General features: G+C 38.7%; 1 protein-coding gene across 1 annotated transcript in view; it reads right to left on the reverse strand.

The window, feature by feature from the left end:
- Positions 1 to 5,723: 5,723 nt before the first annotated feature.
- Positions 5,724 to 24,430, reverse strand: part of LOC136139100 (leucine-rich repeat-containing protein 37A3-like) — a 73,188-nt gene continuing 54,481 nt past the window's right edge. The window contains 7 exon segments of the mRNA XM_065898011.1: positions 5,724 to 6,093; positions 9,743 to 9,831; positions 11,450 to 11,554; positions 11,980 to 12,783; positions 12,785 to 13,274; positions 13,355 to 13,790; positions 15,802 to 16,154. Of these exon segments, the coding sequence (XP_065754083.1) occupies positions 5,724 to 6,093; positions 9,743 to 9,831; positions 11,450 to 11,554; positions 11,980 to 12,783; positions 12,785 to 13,274; positions 13,355 to 13,790; positions 15,802 to 16,154 (2,647 nt within the window).

The following is a 24,430-nucleotide window of genomic DNA, read 5'->3' on the forward strand; positions in this document are numbered from 1 at the left end:
ATAAATCTTTCTCCCAAAGTCCACCTCCTCAATTTGGGATGATTCGTTGTCTATTCAGGTATTCCACAGATGCAGGGTACATCAAGTTGATTGTGGAGCTTTAATCCGCTGCTTCTGAGGCTGCTGGGAGAGATTTCCCTTTCTTTTCTTTGTTCTCACAGCTCCCAGGGGAACAGCTTTGGATTTGGCCCCACCTCGGCATGTAGGCTGCTGGAGGGCGTCTGTTCTTCGCTCAGACAGGACAGGGTTAAAGGAGCGACTGCTTCAGGGACTCTGGCTCACTCAGGCCCGGGGGGAGGGAGGGGCACGGAGGGCGGGGTGGGCCTGCAGCGGCAGAGGCCAGCGTGATGTTGCACCAGCCCGAGGCACGCCTTGCGTTCTCCCCAGGGAGCTGTCCCTGGATCCCGGGACCCTGGCAGTGGCGGGCTGCACAGGCTCCCCAGAAGGGGAGTGTGGATAGTGACCTGTGCTCACACACTGGCTTCTTGGTGGCGGTGGCAGCAGCCTTAGCGTCTCATGCCCGTCTCTGGGGTCCGCACTTGTAGCCGTGGCTCACGCCCGTCTCTGGAGCTCCTTTAAGTAGTGCTCTTAATCCCCTCTCCTCACGCACCAGGAAACAAAGAGGCAAGAAAAAGTCTCTTGCCTCTTCAGCAGCTCCAAACTTTTCCCTGGAGTCCCTCCCGGCTAGCCATGGTGCACTAACCCCCTGCAGGCTGTGGTCATGCCACCAACCTCAGTCTTCTCCCTGCGCTCTGACCAGCCCCGCCCACACCAGTGGGTGAGCAGACAAGCCTCTTGGGCTGGTGAGTGCCGGTCGGCACTGATCCTCTGTGGAGGAGTCTCTCCGCTTGGCCCTCCGCACCCCTGTTGCTGTGCTCTCATCCACAGCTCCGAAACTTCCCCCCTCTGCCACACGCAGTCTCCGCCCGCGAAGGGGCTTCCTAGTGTGTGGAAACCTTCCCTCCTTCACAGCTCCCTCCCACTGGTGCAGGTCCCGTCCCTATCCTTCTGTCTCTGTTTATTCTTTTTTCTTTTGCCCTACCCAGGTACGTGGGGAGTTTCTTGCCTTTTGGGAGGTGTGAGGTCTTCTGCCAGCGTTCAGTAGGTGTTCTGTAGGAGTTGTTCCACATTTAGATGTATTTCTTGTGTATCTGTGGGGAGGAAGGTGATTTCCGTGTCTTACTCTTCCGCCATCTTCCCCTAGTCTCCAAACCCACACTTCTTATTGAAGAGTAGTCAGCAATGAAAGTACATTGAATTAGGCTACAGCAATGTATTTTCTTTATATTTTTCACATTACAGCTGAACACAAACAACGTCTCTTCCCATACTGCAAATGTTACTATTGGCCACAGATAATTCACTTCAGAGATATATGCTTTTTGAAAAAGAATGTTTTGGGTGGCTGGGGAGAGCCCTGCAGTGGGTGTTCAGGAATTCTTTCTGCTTTACCATATAAAAGAGCTAATAAAGGTTGGGGAAGCACCCACACATTTTGCTCCCTGAAGAATTCGGTGGTAAACTTAATTCTTTGCAGTTCTGTGTTGCATACATTTTAAGCAGTTAGGAACTTTGCTCATGAGCAGGAATCAAAGATAAATTCAAAAGTGGAACTTAATGGACCATTCACATATTGGAGAGGCATCAGTGAGATTCCATGACAAGGCTAACTTGAGTGTTTTTGCTTGGTGCCTTTTATTGCCCGTGCCAAAGATCAGTACTATGGAAAGCAGAGCATTTCATATATGTGAGTTAAACAAGTCTCTTGGCCTCTTTGTACCTTAGTTTCCTCATTTGAAAAACATATATAAATGGCTCTCAAGACATACTTTCCAGAATTCGTACTGGACTTACTTTCACCCAGCTAACCAATAACTGCATGTTTTTACACACAGTTTTTTACATGTATTCATCTATTTCAGTTACAGCTTGTGTAATAACTTCATTCCATGCCAGGCCTGAAACGTTCCAAAGCTCAGTTCAGTCAGTAAATTGCAACCAAGATTTCTACAAAAAAAGACACAAGCAAAAGAAGAATAAAAATATATATTCTTTCAGAACATTTATCATTTGGCAATAATTCTAATTTGTAAATGATGAAACATAACATCACTACTCCCTCCATACACTAAAGAAATCTCACTGTGGAATATATTATGGTTTATACTTTCATGATTATATATGTGGTGCAGTAGATACAAAATAGTAAATGCTCATTAAATACTTGTGTTAAGTGATCTTTATTTCTCTAGAAACGCAGCACTATTGACATTTTGGGCTGGATAATTCTTTGCTGTGGGAGGCTCTCCTGTACATTGTTGGATGTTTAGTAGCATCTCTGGCCTCTGTCCACCAGATGCCAGTAGCATATACAGTTCTGACAAGCAAAAATGTCTCCAAACACTATCAAATGTACCCTGCGTGCAAAATCACCCTGCTTGAGAACCACTGCTCTATAATGATTCACTCTGATCTGTGTAATAATTCTCACACTAATCTTTGCTGAGGACAAAAATGATTTGTTACAGAGTTTTAGTAGTAATTTTAATCATATTTCAAAATGAGTAACAAATAAATTTTATAAAAAATTAAGCTTTATAAAAATTCCAAATATAATGAAGTTATATTTGTAACTTACATAAACTGCAAAAAAGGTAGTGGTTCAAATGCATGTCTTTCGATAGACTGTATTATATTCCAGGATAAATCTCTAGGAAATGTAAAAGGAAAATATTGCCTCAATTAGCTATTAGATATCTAATTAGTAGGAATAATTAGTAGAGGTTAGAATGATAATAATAAATAAGAAGCTTTGGTCTAAACTCAAACGTTAGGAATTATTATTTGAACCTTCCAGACCCCTACCCTGCCTTCACCTCTCTTAATAGTCTCACCTTCAAGATCTTCAAAAATTAAATATACAACTATAGATCTTGATAGATTTTGGAAGTAATCTTTCCTGAGAGCAGGAGCATTGATTACATTCCACCTTTGTGGTCTCATCAAATACTAGATTATGAGCTCAAAGTTTTTATCTCTATATATCATTATAATTTCTAATATTAAAAGGAATACTCTTATATTTCACACTTCCCAGTATAGTTCTGTTTTGCTAGGCCAATTCATTAGCAGAAGAAATAAAAGATACCCTTTCACACAATTTGAAATGAAGTTACTCCTCTCATTAATATGTAACTTTAATTCAGTATTACACTTCCTATCGTATTGACTTTTATTCGAAAATACCTACTCTTGACTATAGCTGACTATCTTATTTCCGCCGACTCCAGTTTAGTCTCTCATTTCACCTGGATGAGTATAACTATCTTCTGACTGTTGTTTCCATCTCTACCCTCTCCCTTTCTAAGCCATCCTCCACGCGATCACCAGATTAACTCTCCGGAAGTGGTTCTCAAATACCAGCATCACTTTTGAACTTATTGAAGATACAAATACTCAGCCTTACTCTGGACTGAGTAATTTTGAGGGTGGAGCTTGTGTTTTCACAAGCTCTGGAATCAGTAATTTTGAGGGTGGAGCTTGTGTTTTCACAAGCCCTCCAAGTGGTTGGTTCTCTTGCAGGCTAAAGTTTGTCCTAAAGCGCTGCTGTGGTAACGTAGCTTGGCACGTTATCCTTGGCTTGGCCACCAAAGCTCTAGAAGATCTGGCTCTAATCTCCTACTCTTCACACTTGTATTCTACAGGTACTCAGAGTATTTTTTCTGTGTTTTGCCTCTCTCCCATTTTCCTTTTGCAATTTTATTCTTCCCAAGATATCTGTCGTTGATATCCAATGGCCCTTCGAGGTCCCATTTAAATAGCATTTCTCCAGTAACATCTTCCCTGATCCGATTTGAAGTCTTTTTTCCCTCTTTTGTGCTCTAATACCAACTTATAGCTCTCATTGCCCATATTCATTTCTTTCTTTAAATATAGCTATTTTTGCAACCCATTTCCTCTGAGCATAAACTCCTTCAAAGTATGAACTAGATGCTGCTTATGTGCATCGTCTATCTTATATAGAGCCAACGCGTGGACATAAAGCAAACTCAAATATTTATAAAATCAACAAATAGCCGGGGAGTGGATAGAATGAGGAAATGACTGAAAAGAAATGTAGTTTTGTTACTTAATGGTGCCTCCACAGCACTTTGTCATTATGGTTTGAGCTTATATGTTTATTTTACCTGTGAGACCATGAGCTGCTAAAAGGAATTCTGTCTTAGCCATCTTAGTGTTTAAAATAAGATTCTTGTTTTAATCATTTGTCTCTCTTGCTTGAAAACTTGTAGTGGCTCCCCATATCTTACAGTGTAACTTTCAAACCCCCGTTGCCGATAGCCAAGGTTTTTCATAATCCTATCTTTCATTGTTACCTAACCCAATTCTTTACAGCCAGACTAATCTATTAAATTCTGATCTTCCCTGCAGTCACACCTTTGCGTATGCTGTACGGCCTATTATTTTTCTGACAAATCACAGCCAATCTTTAAGTCCCAACTAAAGATTTAGCTTATCCATGCAGCCTTCCATGACCTCCAAACCCCTGTGATTACAGGTTCTGGTGAATTACAGCACCTATCTGTATTTCTCTTAATACTTAATTATATATTACCTCCCTTTAAAGGCATATCCCCTTTCTTCTCACTTGTCATTGTCATGTTCTGGAGACAATGCCATATATTTATGTGGCTCCCACAGCACATAGCGTTGGGTTGGGCACAAAATGTTTGCTACACATAGAAAACCAAGGGACAAAGATGAGTTCTAGATAGAACTGAGGGATTGAATAAAAATAATAGCTAACACTAAAATTTAGGCTTGGCACTGATAGAAGAACTTTACCTATATTAACTCATCTAAATCTCCCAATGAGATTGTACTCATTTGGAGATTTAGGAGTCATAGGAGTCATCCTATGACATGATGACTACCATAATCCTCATTTTACAGATGAGGAAATGGAGTCATAAAGCTAATAAATGATAGACCTGTGTTCAAACCCAGGTACTCTGGCTCCGGAAACTCTACTCTTAAAAACATTGTTGTATTACCACCAATGAGATGGAGAGAGGGACATGTTGATATAAAGAGGATGGAGTAAAGATGGGAAAAGAATAGATGATAAGGAATTAAATAATGGGGTAAAAAATGGAGAAGGAAAAAATAAGGGCAATTAAAATAAAAGATTGGAGGAGAGGTAAAAATAGTAAGAAGGAGAATGAAGATAAGGAATCATTGACAAACAAAAGGTGGAAATAGAAAGTCAGTCAATGTGGATTGGGAAGATAAGAGGGACCCAGGAAGACCTGAAGAAAGGCTGCCATGTCAGGCAGAATGCACAGAACAAATGAGGAAAGGCGATTCTTACATGATGGTGAAGGTGCCATTGTAGGCGTTAGGCTCTGACTCAAGCACTCTGTGGAGCTTCTGCTTTGGGCTAAGACCAAGAGACGACAGCGTCTCATTTTTGAAGGTACAGAGCTCACATATGCTGATGTTTGTGGTGGCATGCTGTTCTGGCTGCTTTTTTTCTGGGGTATATTTTAAACCAGGAAGTCCTGTGGATACTGAATACTGAGTTGAAGGAAAAAGAACTGTCTCAGATGGCCTTGTTTGCTGAGATATGTTACTCCCAGGTCCACAGGTGGAACTGTGACTTGAGTCAGGTTTGGTTGTGCAAGTGTCACCTCAGGGTGTTTTGGAGGGAGAGCTGTAGTCTGCTATAGAGATGTAGAATGTTCAGCCTCGATAGTGGGTTCTGTAGTTGTGGTTTGCTCTAGGTCCACATGATGAACTGTGATATTGGATGATGTTGAATGCTGACCTTGATCCTTACTTGGAGTTGGAACTGTCACCTCCTGCTGGAATGGAGATATTGAACTACAACATCCTGAGGTGCCTCTGGAGAGCACCTCACTACCCAGCAGGAGGACTGGGTAGTGAAAACACTGCACAATGGCGCTGGGCAGAAACACGTTACTATCTAGATGCATTTCACACCAGTCCGCTTCGGAATTAGTCGCACATGCAGCATTTGCTGGGGGTGTGGGTGTGGGGAGAAGGTGTTTTTGTTTTCCTGGCTGCTCTATCCTATAAGTTGAATCACACCAAGTAAACACCTGAACCCAATGAGCAAAGTTATCTATAGCTCTCTGACTTTCATACTGCAGGCTGTCACTGAGGTGTCAGTGAATTGTGGAATCAGTTTAAAGGCCATGACCAGCAGGGTAACACAAAATACTCTTTATGAATACAAATAGAATAGAAAAAAATCAGAGTGCACAATGAGTTTGTTTCAGAAACTACTTATATCCATATAGTATGTGTCTACTGAATTGTGACATAAAACATAGCTCACAGCCCAAGCACAGTGTGATCAGTAGAGAAGTCCTCAGTGGAAAGGAACCATCTTCTTTTTGATAATCACTAGCAGTATGAACATGGGGCAAGATATTTTCCCTTTCTCTTTCTCCAGTTCCTTATTCTTAAAGGAAGAGACAAATTACTGTCTAAAGTTTCTCCCAGTTAAAATTCTGTGAGCTTTGGATAAAGGGAATAGAGAGTAGGGGCCTGAAAACAGTAGGATGAGAAGGGAAGTTTTCTTGCCACTTTACAGAAGGGCCTCACGTGTTCTAACTTTCATCAGCTTTGAGTGAGGCCAGCCCCTAAATCCCTAACCATGTGGCCATCCCTACCCCAGAGCCTCCTAGAAGGCCTCTGGCCTGGCCTGATGCCTAAGAACCAGGCATCAGGCCAGCAGGAACAGGTACAACCAAAACCTCTCCCCGTCCACCCTCTTTCCTTAAAGCACTAGTGAAAGCAGATGTATCTGTGCCAGTCCTGTTCTAACTCAGCTTGGGCTGGGAAGCTAATTCTGCTGATAAATAAATTAGGGTAAAACATTAGGGTAATTAAACATTCTTCCTGCATTTGGTGAGAAAATTGAAATAGATGAGTTCTAAGTTCTCCTCTAGTTGTAAAATTCTGCTTTAAAAGACCGATATTTAACTTCTGATTCTTTTTTTTATCTTCCTCTTTTGCAATTCTATGAGAATAAATCTGTTTTGAAAGAAAACATGATCATGATCATCTATTACAACTATTTCCAAATACTTATTCATTCCTTTTTCCTTTAAATCTTATCTACCCAGTGAGATGATGACTTTCTTAAGGAAAGGAATTCTACCCTGTTTAATAATCCTTTGACTCTTCCACAGTACCTAACTTAGGGTCTTGCATGCAGCTGGCGATATATTTTACTGACTGTTTTAGATAACGTCCAACAGATAATTCCTAATAAAATCTCTTAGAAGTAGGAAAAGAAAATAAAAGTATCTAGCAGAAACCTAAGCATTGTTTTAAAATCAAGAACAAGAGTAGGATGCCCATCATTGCTGCTACTATTGATCATTGTGGAGGAGGTCTTAATCAGTACGATAAGAAAAAGGAAGTATTGGAAAGGATGAGACAAACATATTTGCATATGAAATGAGAGACCTAAAAAGACCAAAAGAATCAACCGAAAATTTATTGTAAGTAACATGAGAAAGATGGCTCCATACAAAATCAAGAGATCAACATATAAGCCTCAATAGCTTTCCCATATAACACAAATAACTAACTAAACAACAGATGAAACACCCCATTTACTATATCAATAAAAATGCATAAAGTACCTGGGAATAAACTTAACCAAAAATTTGTAAGACCTATGTGATGAAAATATTAAAACTTTTCTGAAGGACATTAAGTAGAAGTATTTACATGGCATGAGATACCATCCTCCTAGAATGTTGTCAAGAGGTCAATTCTCAAATTAACCTACAAATTCAATGCAATCCATTTATATCCAAAATAATTTTTATATAAGACCTGGCCAGCTGACATTTGGTAGACAATATATGTAAGAATAGTTTTGAAATGTATAAAAAATAAGGTCAAAGAGTAGGACCTTGCCCTACCAGATATAAAATATGTTATAGAGCAACTGGAATTAAGCAGTGTGATATTGGTAGTGGTACAGGACAAGAAAACTGGATCACAGAATAGAGTCCAGATGAAGATAGTATATTAGACCAGGGAAGAAAGAATAAACCATTAAGTGAAAGATTTGAGAACAATTAGACCTTCATGTAGGGGGAAAAGTTTAGATCCCCTACCTCAACCACACTAAAAAACAAATACAACAAATTCTAGACAGATTATAAAAGTACTTGAAGAAAATATTAGAGATTATTTTTACATCATGAGGTGACAAAGGCCTGGCTAACAAAACCTATCCCACATGAGCCATGAAGAGAGGACGGGCAGATATGGTGGCAGACTGTCAACACACCTCCTACTCTTCACAGTCCTTGTCCCCTTTTCCCCTGGACTGTTTCTCTTCTGTTGTTGCCTTATAAAACTCTTGGGAGTTCCCTGGAGTGTTTAGGGCTGGGCTCATTCACTGTTGTGGCCCGAGGTTCAATCCCTGGTCAGGGAACTAAGATCCCACAAGCTGCACAGCATGGCCACACACCGCCACCCCCAAATAAACAAAAAACTCTTTATAGTAAAGAAATACTGGCTTTCATTGAATTTCAGTGTTTTGTATCGTTCCAGCGTTTTTGTCTCTAAGGAGACAAGACAAAAGAGTGGAGTAGGGAGCACAAGCTTTGCAGTCGGGTGAAACTGACTTCTGCTTTTGGTTTGGCCACTGGGGCCTTACATTGATCTCCTTCATCTATGAAGGAGGGATAGTAATATCATCCTTACAAGACTGTGGGCATTAAATCAGACAATATTTGGAAAACTCTTCCTCTTACTCTTGGCGTGAATCAGTGCTAAGCTGGTGTCACAGACAAGATGGTGGAATATATCAAAGGCTCTGCTTGTGGTATCAGGCTCTGAGGGCTCTTTCCCACCATAAGATTATAAAAATATTGCTTTTATTTTCTTCTAATACCTTTATGTGGTCTTTTTTCACATGTATCAAAATATGTTTATTTAAGACAAAAAATGGGGAACTGCTATTATTTATCCCCCAAATAGTTAGGCAGCTATTCTATCACCATTAATTATTTTCTTCCACTGACCGGAACATTAAAACATGACATTTCAAAAGTCTTAAGAAAACATGGGTCTATTGCTGGACTCTATGCTTCTTCAAATAAATATTTGGTTGCATTATTCCTCACTGTGGAATTGACATAACGCCTCATCTCTCTTCTATTGAACACCATTATTGTCTACCATAGGAAGAACACTGCATGCCCCAGTCCTCAAAAAGCTTATCATATAAGTGGGGAGAGGAAATAATGGTTAGGACTCCTCACTTTCACTGTCTAGGGTACAGGTTCAATCCTTACTTGGGGAACTAAGATCCCGCATGCCAAACAAAACAAAACAAAACAAAACAAATGCAAGGTTAAACTACATAGAAGTTAAAAACAATAAAAATGGGACTTTCCAGAAATTCTAAAAAAGCAAAAGGCCATATGCCACCTGGAGATGTAGAGGGTACAGTCTGGGCAATGGCCAATGACTAGCAAGCTGATCCCATGCTAGTCCCCAGCCTCCTAGGCTCAGAAATCATACTCTTCCTCACCAAGAGAGAACTTACATCTTCCTGTTGTGGCAGTCTCACTTTATCAATATCACAGGATTGATCAAAAATCAGAATGCCAAATTATTACTTGACAATGAGAAATACATCTGTTCTACACACAGGGCATCCATGTCTACACAAAGAGAGACTTACCTTCTGTGGGACAGGCCTCCGTGGCACACTAAAGCACAATCAAACAATTGAAGGCTACTTGGTGAGAACAGAATTAGAAAAGGAATCAGCTGAATCCAGAATTTAATGGGAAAGCCTGAGGTAGCTGGATCCGTCCATCTCCTCAACAGGTACGGCCTGGCTAGTGGGCCTGACTCTTCAGTTATGCTGTCTAAGGTGCCATCTCTACTCTCAGGCAATGTGAGGATGGGCACTGCCCATGTTGGTCTCTCCTCACCTTTTCTATGCTTTCACTACTGGCCAACCCTCCTGCAGATAGACACATTTCTCTTTAGAAGTTAGTGCATCATGTCAGGTTTTATTCAAGTCTGCTAGGCCAGGAAGCCATTGGTCCTTACACATCTCTTCTCAACTCCATGATGTGCTAACCTTGGTGTTTCTCCCTTGGGGGGCTGCCTTTTAAAAAACTGCTTACCACTTTTGTGAGTTTTGAGGGGAGGGGACTGCTTTGCTATGGCCCTTAAGAAATGGTGACAAACCTCACAGGACTAGGATCAGGAGGGCTGGAGTATTCAGGGAAGGCTTTACGAAGAAACATTTCTGAAATTGAGTTGACTTTTGAGAGATTCATAGGACTTCCACAGGCAAAGCAAAATAAAGGAATTTTAGATGGGCAAAGGCACAGACAAAAGTAGGAATGGGTATGGTATAACGAGCGTATAGTGAGAAGCTGCTTTGGCTGGAATGGAGCGCTGCCATTACAAGAGAAAAGGTAAATAAAGTAGGTTGGCTTGGTAGGGTAGAATGTAGATTGTCAGCTTATTAAAATCACTCTTTTAATATTAACAACTGTCTGTTGGGAAAAGTAATGAACCATTATGTAACTGAACAAAAGGTAAACAGGCTAGCTCCAGGAATAGGCTACTATAAATATGACATACTTTAGGGTAGCCTGCTATAGGATTTTACTTGCAGTGTTTTAATGGAGCCTATCTACACAATTGCTAATACACTGGAGAAGAAAGCTGCTAAGTAAACCTAAGGAATTGATGAGATCACACTTTTATCTTTTAGGCATGTCCTTTTAGCCCTCCCAGGGTGACTGATAGTTCCATGAGTATGGAGACCCTATATCTCTCATCACTTCAGCCAACAAGGAAAGAAAGCAATGCAGAATGAGAGTGACTGACGAGTACATCAAATCAGCATAGTTTTTTGAGTTGAAGAAATTTTACTATCGTGTCAACTCTGGCCTTCTTATAAACTTAACTTGTCAAAATAGTCCAATGGCTTGTTATCACGGATCCAATCCCATAGAGATCTCCTGGGAGTGGAGTTCCTTTAGAAACCCTGTGGGGACTTCCCTGGTGGCACAGCAGTTAAGAATCCGCCTGCCAGTGCAGGGGACACAGGTTCGATCCCTGGTCTGGGAAGGTCCTACATGCTGCAGAGCAACTAAGTCCATGTGCCACGACTCCTGAGCCCACATGCCTAGAGTCCGTGCTCCACAACAAGAGAAGCCACGTCAATGAGAAGCCCATGCCCTGCAATAGGGACCCAACGCAGCCAAAAACAAACAAATAAAAAAATCCTGGGAATATACTTTTCAGTAAAGGAGCAAAGTGTATCTCAGTCCTCATGACTAAAAAGAAGAATCAAGCAGTAGTAGGTGGAAGGGTGGCTTTGATTCTCAGGTTGTGGGTTCTGAATCTCAATTATTGTCATTACCTCAATGAGACAGAGAATTGTAACCAAAACCGTCACTACTACAGTTATAGATATTGTCAAGATGAATTTGTTGTTATAACCATATCCTGGAACTTCTCTTGTGAGCTAAGAAAATAAATAACATTTTTTTTTAAAACAAGGAGATAGAAGGGATGAAAGCTAACTATTCTTAAACCTATTCTAAACAATAGCTAACTATTCTTAAACTACTATAAAACCCAATCCTTTCACGTGAGTAGCTTCCATAAGAACAAGCCAAATTTAATGTTATTAATCTTATCATTAGCATTTTCTTCTACAATTTATTTATCTACAATTTATTTATCTTGTGTTATGTCCTTTTCTCGTCCACCCTAGGAATAGTGGCACACTCTCTAAATGAGCAAAGTGGGAGATCGCTGTCTTAGCCAGTTTCATGGCTGAAGATAAGATACAGTCTAGGAGCCCATGGTATTCCTGCTTGGGCACGTTAATGGCATGTCCTAAACTGAGTAAAAGTCCAGGTCCCATGTTTCAGGGGTTATCCTCACATCACTTGACTCCTGTTCTTTCTGCTCACTCTGGGCTTCTGTGCTCTCACTGATATAGTTGTCAGTTTTCCACTGGTCCATATCCCATTTCGCTTTGGACATCTTTACTTCTTACTGCTTGCTGAGAAGCTTCATCAGGAGGCCTGTTCTAGAGATGAGGTTGGCACAGGCCAGCTGCACGTGGGTCTCCAAGCAGTCCATTTTCAAAGTCTGGATAACATAAGAAATGAGCCTTCACATGTCATTGTTAGGGATGAGGGACCATAGCTGCTAGTTTAGCTGAGTTTCAACTTGATCACCCAGGGATGTGAGCTCTGGGAAAGTGAAGCCTGTGAGCTTAGAGGATAATTCAGTGCCCGTGTTGTGGTACTCCCATTGTGTTTTGTTGGTGTGTTGAACAGTTGGCATACTGTTGTCTGCAGCAACAGTAGAATGTGCAGTGGAGACGTTCCTATGGGTAGTGTTTCCAGGACCAATTACTCCTGACAGAGTAGAGTTTCCTGTAGAAATAATTTCTTCAGAAACATTGTGTGCAGTATTGTTTTCTGAAGTAGTGTTTTCTGTAGAAGGGTCTGAAAGAGAAAATAATTCTGGAAAAGGATTTTCCTGAGAAGTCACTTCTCTTGAAGGTGAAACAGCCTCTCCTGTAGGGGAATTTATGAGACTCCTCACTACAGAGAACAGAGGGCTTGCAAGTATCATTCTATCGAGTGAACTTTTCTTTCTGAACTTTCGACTCCTTTTGACTTTGGGTTTTCTGTGGACCCGATGAGACTGAGTTTTATGGAAGATGTATTTTTTACCCAGAATGTGAGATTAGTTCAGGAGCCTTAATATTTCTAACTCTAGCCTTTGCAGCTTCTAAAACAAAAATAGTGTTGGATAAGTCTTTTGATTTGCTTTTATCCTCAGATGGGGATTTTGGAGGGATGGAGGCAGAAGGCCTGCCCTTGAAGTACTGTTTCAGGGAAGAGGAGCCTGCTGCCTTGTGTTCCTTTATGAATGAAGGCTCTGCATTGGAGGACTTTCCCACCAGCTTCCTAGGCCTCTGCACCATGAGAAGCTGTTTCAGCTTTCTTGGGGATGGCCTCCTGAGCATTCTTTCTTTGGCAGTGTTCGCCACAGATGCCTGGGCATTCTGTTTCCCCCTGACGCTCTCATCTCCCACTACTTTGAGGTGCATTTTCTGTATACCCTTTGGGCCTTTGAGGACCCTGTTCACTCTCAGCAGCTTTTCCTCTGTACTCTCAATTTCTGCTAGGCTGTCTTTCTGTGGTTGGGCAGTTTCCAATTTCCTTTGAAAGATGTAACATTTAAACATGGCACTTAAAAGGTTGCAACGCATACACATGGCAGCTTTCTCTTCCTTTTTAACCTCATCAATTTTTCTTGAGTTTCTGCATCTAACAAATTTTCCAGAAAATGCAGTTTCCTCAATTTATTTTTATTAGTTGAATTGTTGGGTACAGGTTTAACAGTAGGGCTCCTTGTATTGTTTTTCAAAAGACCCAGCGACATATCTCCATCTTGTGTATTTGAAAAAAGAAGTTGAATGAATGGTAATAATGCTGATTCCACATCTCCTAGATTTCCCTTTGGGATATAGAGCAGTATGTAATTTAGTGCACTGATAATATCACTTTTATTATTAAAGGCCAGCTGCTCATTCATGAAGCCTGACAAGCTGACAGCACTTTTATCTGAGGATGCCATCTCTGACTCAATAGTCAGCTCGGTGCTATTGTTCTTCTTCCGGGCTTGTAACACCTTCATCAACGATTCTTCTGCATTCCCTATAGATGTTTCTTCATCTATCAAAAAAGAAGAGACTGTTTTTGATCATTGAAGACTGATGGGACAGCTTTTTGTCAGTCCACAGCCAAATAAATTAGGAATCACTCAACGTTTGAGTGCCACTTAGGAGAAAAAGAAACCCATACTTAATCCTATCACTGGCAACAACAAAATGTGAAAAAGATATCTCTTGAAAAAGGGGCTATCAGAAAATTCTGTAGCTTGAAATATAGTAACTATATTCAGGATTACTCCACTGGTTCCCAAGGGCCAGTATTCAAGAATAGCCAAAGCTGGAAGACAAATATTCCCCTACTCAGCTGGACTCTCTGCAGATCTACTGTGACTCCTCACATTCATATACCCCATCCTGTCCTGCCTCAGAGGCAGAGGAGTGTGAGGCTTCCTCTCTCCACCTCTTCAGTGTGCTTGTGTTCTTGCTGCTATCACAGATGACCACGACAACAACCGCCGCTAACAGGTCGTCATCTAGGCATGTCCTTCTCCACCCCCCTCACCGAGTCCTTTTCTCAGTCCCTGCTTCCATATATCACAGCCCCCATAACAGAAGGCTCTATACAGAAAAAAACACTATGTCCACCGTGGTTCTTTGCAAAAATTTGGGCAGCGATCTCGGGTATAAGGTAAGAGAATTGCCAGATTGTATGCCAATGTGGAATGTTCACCAAATCAATGGAATAATACTTGAGGTCCTAAAACGCAGAAGGGAAAAAGCAACTTCTGTCAGATGGCTACTTTGCTTTCATTTCATTTTACTTCTAATATTTCCAGCTTTACTTGGGGAACCATCCAAATCTTCTGACTGTGTGAAGGTAAGGTGTACCATTGTGTAGCTGAGCTTCTCTTCCAAAACGATTAAAAATATTTTTGGTGAGGGTCAAAGGGGGAGGTAAGTGTCATAAGAAAGGGGACGCATGGGCTTGCCGAAAGCCGCAAAATGGGGACAGGAGATCGGGGCACTAGTGTCATGGCACTCAACACCTCTGATCCTGTTTTACCTCACCTTTAAAAGGAGATTAAAACTGCCCTTTCTGTCCACTTCTGGGGGAGAAGGGAGTAATATAATTAGTAAAAAAATTGTTTGGGGGAGTTCCCTGGTGGTCTAGTGGTTAGGACCAGGCACTTTCCCTGCTGTGGCCAGGATTCAATCCCTGGTTGGGGAACTAAGATCCCACAAACTGTGTGGCATGGACAAAAAAAAAAAATTGTGTTGAAAAATCAGCAATATTTTCTTTATAAAAGTAGCAAAGTGTTATTATTTATGATGTGCTCTAGATCACTGAAAGAGACTTGTATTCAAGCTACGTGGGCATGAAAGCACATTTTGGAAGTTATCAAGTTAGTGCCAATAAATCTAATATATAGAAAAAGAGTTGAAAGCCCCTGAGTGTTTTCTGGATAGAAAAGCTTAAGATTCAGAGCAAGTTCAGAGGTTGACAGTCTAAGAATAAACTATATCTCCCATCCATTAGGAGGGCTAGGTAGCAGCTTCTGGTTATGGAACCAGAAACTCTCAGGCTCCAAATAGGACATAAAACAGCATCACTTGTACTCTTTATAAAATTGCAGAAACAAACAAAATGAACAAAAATATATTTATACCTGTCCTATAAGACAAAGGGTACTTGAGACCTAATGTATATAAAGTCAGTTTACAAACTGTTATGCGCTATATGAATAAGTTCTCATTTGCAGAGAGCACAGCATAGGATATGTGACCATTAATGTTAATTCCCTTCCCCCTTCCATTCCTTTCTCTTGTTCCTTTATGTATGCGGATCAGTTACATTATTAAGCTAACAATGTAACTGAGCTATTATTAGCTTAATAATGTAACCAAGAATCTGATTTTTAGCAAGGTGGTAGTTCTTAGAAACATAGGGAACTGGAACTCGGAATGAATGAATTAAAATAATGCAATTACATCATTAATTTTAAAATTTATCATCATTGATTAAAAATTAAAGAATTAAATTAATAATTTATTATCCTGCAATGGAGACTCACCACAATGTGTGACGTCTGTTAGGCATTCATTCTCACAACACAACTTGACTGTCTTACAGAAAACCTCAATAGTATTTTTAAATTGGCAGAGGCAGCAGGCCATACGGTTAAGTAAGATCCTATAAATGGAAACACAGGTAATTAAATTCGTGGTAAAAGAGTTACTTGAGTAGGTAGAAGAGGTAGTACAAGGCCACCACAGACCAGTGTAAAAAGGAGTTCTTGGGGCATATGGACTGGAGAACTGGATAGGGGCCAGTTGGCCAATTGCTACTCTTGACTGTTGTAAATAAATATAGAGGAGGAGAGAGGTGCCCAACAGAAGAATTAGGATTGCAGAATGTACAGTATGCCTAGAAAAAAGGGAATAGAGATTAGAATTTGGTGACATTGATCTGTAGTTTAATTCAGATGTATATCCTTCCAACCCGAAAGTCTCACTTTGGGTTAAGAGTACACAGGAGGAAGGCAGACTTCTAAGAAGAGTCTGAATAAGACCGTACCTTCTGGAGTCCGTTTCTCAGTTCCTATTTGTGAGTAGTAATATATTAGAAATTATTCTAGTAGTAAAAAAGCATCGTGTGGTTAAACATAACAGAGATTGCATTGGCCAAATCTGGACAAAAGGAACATTCCAAAGAATAATATTATCACATTATAATAAGGTATAACATCATTAATTTTTTAAAAGGTACATACGTTCATAATGATACTCAAAATGAAAAGTGGGGGAGCTCTTCTTTATAGAATAATGTCAGCTAATAAATGTAAAAGGAATTATAGAATTGGGAAAGTGTCATTTTGCAAGTATGAATGTAATAATCAATTTAGACAAGGATTATCATTGATGCACAGTAGGGTGAAGAGGTGTTTGAAAGTAGGATCTTCACTGATCCCAAAGTATCACCCCACATATTATTTATCAATTACCAAGGGGAAAAATAACTTTACAATGGAGAGATATGGAAGATACCACCTTAATCAGGTGATCAAACTTAGCACTTGGACACCTGATATGATGAAATATGAAGAATACATCACCTATATAGTATTCTTCCCCAAAATGTTTACTTTCAATCTAATCAGGAAACAGACAAATCCAGATTGTGGGGCAATTTACAAGACAACTTGCTAAGACTCTTCAAAAATGCCAATGTCATAAAAGACCAAAAAAAAAAATAGTAAGGAGATATTCTACATTAAAGGAAGCAAAGACGTGACATGTAATGCCTAATCTTTAATTGGACCCTGTATCAAAACAAAACAGACTGAAAGAATATTATTGGATTCTGGCCAAGATGAAGTAACAAGGACCAATTTAACCTCCCACCTAAAACAATGAAAAAATCAGGCAGAACATATGAAACAACAGTTTTCAAGAAACTGCACCTCAGGCAATAAAGTTTAGTGATCCCCAGGAGATGGGAAATAAATGAAGTGATCCCTATAATTGCCCTAACTTACCTCTCTGAGAGAATTTCCAGGTCATGGTACAGGGAAGAGAAGTACAGGCAGAGACTGGTGGAGTCCCTGACTGAGGAAATGGAGCTGAGTGTCTGGGAAACCAGGATAACTAGAGTTCACAAAGCAGAGTATCAGAGAGAAAAGAAGTGCACAGACAAAGAACTCTGGAGATATGCAGAGGGATCTCTTGAGAATTCAACAAAATATTGGTCAGTATATTTGTGTGAGGAATTACTTGATGCCAGGAAAAGAACCACATGAAAGGATTAATAATAAGAATAACTGGATATCACACAGGGTTGTAGGAATAGTACCTGTTCCTACAAGTCAGACTGGAAAACCTCATGATACTCAGAAAGGATCTGCCTCAGTAGTTGCAAATAATGAGCTCCAGACTAAAGGCTACTTGGACTCCTACCCAACAAATCTTAAAAGCTAGACCTAAAAGAATAAAATTGTTTTGAGTAACTTAATTTCACCCAAAACAAAGCCCAAGCATTTTACAAGAATATAAATATATATAACACACAATAAACTAAAACTCACAATACCTGGGATCATATGAAAAATTTCCAAGCATGCAAAGAAGTAGGAAAATATGACCCATACTGAGGAGAAAAGGCAACCAATCAAAACTAACCCATAGTCTATACAGATGTTAGAATTGGCAGAAAAGAACATTTAAAAAGTTATTTTACATGATTAAAAGTTATTATAACTGTATTTCATATGTCAAAAAACCCAGACTAAACACTGAAAATGTTAAGTGCAGGCATGGAAAATATAAAACAGATACAAATTGAGTTTCTAGAGATTAAAAACAATGTCTAAATGAAAAAGACATTGAACGAGGTTAATGACAGATTAGACACTGCAGAAGAAAGAGTCAGTGAACATTAAGGCATAGTAATAGAAACTATCCAAAATGAAACAAAAAGAGTAACAAAACAAAACAACAACAAAAATGAATATAGCATCAGTGAGTTGTGCAACAACTTCAAGTGGCCTAATACATGTGTACTTAGAGTCCATGAAGGAGAGGAGAAATACAAAAATTTGAAGAAATAATACCCCAAATTTTTCCAAATTGGTAAACACTATAAAACCACAATGTCAAGAAGATAAATGAACTTTAAGCATAAGAAACATGGAGAAAACAACACCAAGGCACAAAAATAGTCAAATTGCTCAAAACCAGCAATAAAGAGAAAAATTTAAAAGCAGCCAGAGGAAAAAAACTATACACTACAAACAGAGGAATAAAGATAACAATGACAGCAGAATTCTTGTTGGAAACAATGTAAATGAGAACTCAGTGTAATAACATCTTTAAAGTAGTGAATTGAGTTCTATCAAACTAGAATTCTACACCCAGATCTGTCAAAACAAAAGTAAAATACAGACTGTCTCAGACATACAAAAGCTGAAATAATTCATTGCTAGTAGACTTTCACTGTAGGAAATATTAAAATAAGAATTTTTAAGCAGAAGGAAAATGACACCAGTTTAGAATATGGATCTAAACAAAAGATTAAGAATACTGGAATTGGGACTTCCCAGATGGTTCAGTGGTTAAGAATCTGCCTGCCAATGCAGGGACATGGGTTCAATCCCTGGTCTGGGAAGATCCCACATGCTGCACAGCAACTAAGCCTGTATGCCACAACTACTGAGCCTGCACTCTAGAGCTTGTGTGCCACAGCTACTGAAGCCCACGCACCTAGAGCTTGTGCTCTGCAACAATATAAGCCATCCAATGAGAAGCCGGTTCACTGCAGTGAAGAGTAGCCCCTGATTGCTGCAATGAGAGAAAGCCCAGGGAAAGCAAAAACGACCCAAAGCAGCAAACAAATAAATTAAAAAGAAATACTTAAAAAAAATTTTTAAAGGATTTTAGACAATCAATATATGTCTCTGACCACAATGGAATTAAATTAGAAATTAAGAAATCTGAAAAAGCTCCAAATATTTGGAAACTAAACAACAAACTTCTCAGTAACTTTACAGTCAAAAAAGAAATCAAAAGGGAAATCAGAAACTATTTTGAACTCACTGAAACTGAAAACATAATATGCCAACATGTGGGCTATTGCTAATGCTGTACTCAACTTCCTCAACTGCCACATTAAACTGGAAAAATGAAAGCAAATTAATCACTGAGTAAGAGAAGAAAGAACACAATAAAGATCAAAGTAGAAATAAATAAACTGCAAAATAGAAAAGTACTATAGATATTAAAAGGATAATAAGAGAATATTATAGAATACTTTATAACAATAAATTCAAGATGAAATGGACAAATTCCTTGAAAGACATGCTCTACTAAAGTTTATTCAAGAATAAAGATAATAAAGAAATTGGATGTGCAGTTTAAAACCTTCCAACAAAGAAAGCTTTAAGTCCAGGTTGCTTAACTGATAAATTCTACCAAACATTTAAGGAATAAAATAATGCCAATTCTACAGAAACTCTACCAGAAAGTTGAAGAGAAGGGAATACTTCCCAACTTATTTATAAGGCAAACATTCACCATACCAAGACTACACAATGGGGCTTCCCTGGTGGTGCAGTGGTTGAGAGTCGCCTGCCGATGCAGGGGTCACAAGTTCGTGTCCCTGTCTGGGAAGATCCCACATGCCATGGAGCGGCTGGGCCCATGAGCCATGGCTGCTGAGCATGCGTGTCCGGAGCCTGTGCTCCACAACGGGAGAGGCAACAACAGTGAGAGGCTTGCATACCGCAAAAAAAAAAAAAAAAAAAAAAAAAGATTACACAATGACATTACAAGAAAACTATAGACCAATATCTCTCATGAACAAACAGGCAAAAATTCTTCACAAAATTTTAGTGTATCAAATCCAATAATATATAAAAAGATGATACAGCATGACCAAGTGAAGTTTATCTCAAGAATGAAAGGTTCATTTAATATATGAAAATCTATTTACCCAACTTAGTACACTAAAAAAGAAAAATCAGGACATTTCTCGTGGGGCAGTGGTTAAGAATCCACCTGCCAGTGCAGAGGACATGGGTTTGAGCCCTGGTCCGGGAAATCCCACATGCCACTGAGCAACTAAGCCCATGCACCACAACTACTGAGCCTGCACTCTAGAGCCCGTGAGCCACAACTACTGAACCCATGTACCACAACTAGTGAAGCCCGTGCACCTAGAGCCTGTGCTCTGCAACTAGAGAAGCTACCGCAATGTTAAGCCTGCATACTGGAACGAAGAGTAGTCCCTGCTCTCCACAACTAGAGAAAGACTGCATGCAGCAATGAAGACCCAATGCAGCCAGACATAAATAAACAAATTAAGAAAAGAAAAGAAGAGAAAAATCACATAATCATTGCAATTGATGCAGGAAAAGAATGAAAGAATCTAACATCCATTCCTGATTAAAGAAAAAACATCCCTCAGTAGACTAGGAATGGAAGCAGACTTCCTCAACCTGATAAATGACTTCTACAAAAAGCCTAACATCATATTTAATAGTGAGAGACAAAGTACTTTCTCTCCAGGATCAGGACAAAGGCAAGGATGTGTGCTCTCATTACTTCTATTTGACAGTGCACTGTAGGTTCTAGGCAGTGCAACAGGACAACAAAAATAAAAGAAATATTCAGAATGGAAAGGAAGAAGTAACACTATCGTTATTTGCTGATAACATGATTATATAGAAAGCCTGAGAGAATCTACAAAATTGCTACTGGAACTAATAAATGAGTTTATCAAGTTTGCAGCGTACAAGATCAACATACAAAAAGATTAATTTATCTCAACAAACAATCAGAGATCAAAGTTTTAAAATACTACTTATAATATAATGAAACATATAAAATACGTAGAATAAATCTGACAAAAGATGTAAAAGACTTGCACACTGAAAACTGTAAAATATTGCTGGCGGAAATTAAGGAAGACCTAATTAAATGGAGAGATATAATGTATTCATGGTTCAGAAGACTCAATATTATTAAGACATCAATTCTCCCCAAAATCGATTTATAGATCAAAATACCAGTAGGCTTTTCTATAGAAATTGACAAGCTAATTCTAAAATTCATATGGAAATTAAATTTAGAATAACTAAAACAACTTTGAAAAAGAACAAAGTTGAAGAACTAACAGTAACTGATTTCAAGGCTTATGAATCTACACTTTGAAGACATTGTGATAGTAGTGTAAAGATAGACAAAAAGATCAAAGGAACAGAATAGAAAGTTCAGAAGATGTGGACAACTGATTTTCAGGTTCAAAGGCATTTAAGTGGAGAAACGATAGTCTTTTCAACAAATGATGCTTGAACAATTGAATATCTAGGTGCAAAAAGAAAAAAAAAAGAATTTCCATCCAAACCATATACAGAAATGAACTCAAATTGGTTCAAAGATCTAAATGTAAAACATAAAACTATAAAACATAAAAGTATAAAACTTCTAGAACCAAAGAGGTGAAAAATTTTATGACCTTGACTAGGGCAAGATTTCGTAGATACAATACCAAAAGCATAATCTATAAACGAAAAAAATAGACAAATTAGACACCATCAAAATTAGGAATTTCTGCCTTGCAAAAGACATTCCTGAGAGAATGAAAAGATGAGTCACAGAATGGGAGAAAATATGTAGCAACTTACATATTGGATAAAGGACTAATTTCCAGAATATATAAAGGACTCTCAAAACTCCAGAAAAATATAGATAAAAGATTCAAAGATATACAGATGGAAAATAAGCATATGAAAAAATGTTTGACATGATTAATCATTAGGAATGCTACAGTGAGATACAACTACACACTTATTAAACTATCTAAAATTAAAAATACTGAGCATAACTAGTGTTGGCCACAACGTGAAGAAAATGCAACTCTCATACACTGCTGGTAGAGATGTAAAATGATCAAACCACTATGGAAAATAGGTATTTTTTTAAAAACTTAAACATACACTCACCAATGATCCAGCCATTCTACTTGCAGGTATTTACCCAAGAGACATGGAAGTATATATCCATACAAAGACTTGTACACAAATATTCATAGGAACTTGATCTGTAATAGACAAAGACTGAAACAACTCAAATGTCCATCAATGGTGAATAGATAAATGGTGGTACATCCATGTAATGGAATACTATTCAGCAATAAACAGAAATGAATTACTGATATATACAACAATATGGCTGAAGATTTAAATATTCACACTGAGTTTGAAGCCAGTTAGAAAAAAGAATACACTGTATGATTCCATTTACACAAAATTCTAGAAAAGGCAAATAGAAAGCAGATCAATGGTTGCATGGCCATTGGGAAGGGCAAGGAATGATGGGAAGGAAGAATTACAAAAAGACATTAAGAAACTTTCTGAGGTGATGGACATTTTGATTTTGGTGAAGTCTTCATGGGGTGTATGTGTGTGTGTGTGTGAACACAGATTATTGTTTGTCAATTATACCTCAAAAACCTGTTAAAAGAAATGATATTATATGAGAGAGACAATTGGGGAAATTTGAATAGCAACTCCTTATTAGGTAATATTATTGTGTAGGAATATAATTTCTTCAATATTGTGTGTTAACAGTATTGTAGTTACATAGGGAAATAAGTTTTAATATCCAGAGAGGAGGACCTCTAGCTGACAAGAGAGGGATCGCAATTGTGGCAGATGCTGTGGGAGGCTGAGGGAGGTGAGACTAGAGCAGTGACCAGTGTGTGACGGCGTGGTGAAGACAGTCATTTGTCAGCTGACCTGACAAAGATGGTTGGAACAGACTGCTAAACGCAGGGCATTTCCGCATACTAAACTCATGCAATGCCCTCAACGAGCCTTGGCATAACAGAAAGTTTCTATTAGCTTGCCATATTGGAGGGGGGATGGCACAATTTAAGGTGCAGTAAGTTGTGTAATTAACTGTCACAATAGGGTCCTACAGAAATAGTTTTTTAAACTGAAAAAAAAGAAACTTGGCCCTTCCCTCACAACATGTATGAAAATTAACTCAAAATGAATCATAGACCTAAATGTAATGATATAACTTCTGAAAGAAAACATAGGAGAAAATCTTTGTGGTTTTGGGTTACATAATGGGGTCTCAGACAAACATTTCTTAGATAAGACACAAAAAAGCACAAACCATCTAAGAAAAATTGCTAAGGGACTGCCCTGGGGGTTAAGACTCCAAGTTCCCAAAGTAGGGGGCCCGTGGTCGATTCCTGGTCAGGGAACTAGATCCCATATGCATGCCACAACTAAGAGTTCACATGCCACAACTAAGAAACTCAGGAGCCACAACTAAGGAGCCCATCTGCTGCAACTAAGACCCAGCACAACCAAATAAATAAATTAAATAAATATGAGGAAAAAAGAAAAATTGCTAAATTAGAGTTCATCAAAAATTTAAAACTTCTAGCCTTCAGAGACACTTTAATACAATGAAAATAAGTCACAGTCCCAGGAGAAGATATTTATTATACACATATCTGAGAGAAAGGACTTTCTCCATTGCTTTTAATAGAAAGCACTCTTGAAACCCAATATAAGTATCCAATTAAAAAATGGATTTGAACAGACACTTCATTTCAAAAGAGTGTCTATTCATGTGTCTATTACAATGGGGTAATATATCTATCACATAAGGTTACTGTAAAGAATAAATGTGAAATGCTGATCACAGATGCCTGGTAACCCAAAAGATATTAGTTTTGATAATTATCTTTATAATATTCTGCAAAAGTATGCTAATAATTCTTGAATTAACCTAAAGTTAGATATTCTTCCATTTTTTTTTTGTTTTTTCCCCGTATTTGTTTTAAAGAACTAAGAAACAAACAAACAAAAAAAATAGAAAGAAAGAACTAAGAAGAAAATCTACTCCAGCATTTTGGAATAAAATTTTGTTTCCCAAAATTAATTTGTTTATTTTATTGATATATAAACAAAATTTTATTTATTTATTCAGCAAACATTTATTAAATACCTAGTAAATATTAGGCACTATGTTAGGCACAGGAATAATGATGACAATAAAGTGTGGTCCCTGCTCTCAAGTTGCTGACAATCTAGGAGAGTGACAAGTGAACAGGTGATAACATACACAGTAAGAAAAGCTATGATACAAGAATACACATGGGACTATGTGATAGGAGTATGGCTTTCACCA

This window comes from Phocoena phocoena, chromosome 19 (genome assembly GCF_963924675.1).
Source record: "Phocoena phocoena chromosome 19, mPhoPho1.1, whole genome shotgun sequence".
In the NCBI taxonomy this organism is placed as follows: domain Eukaryota; kingdom Metazoa; phylum Chordata; class Mammalia; order Artiodactyla; family Phocoenidae; genus Phocoena; species Phocoena phocoena.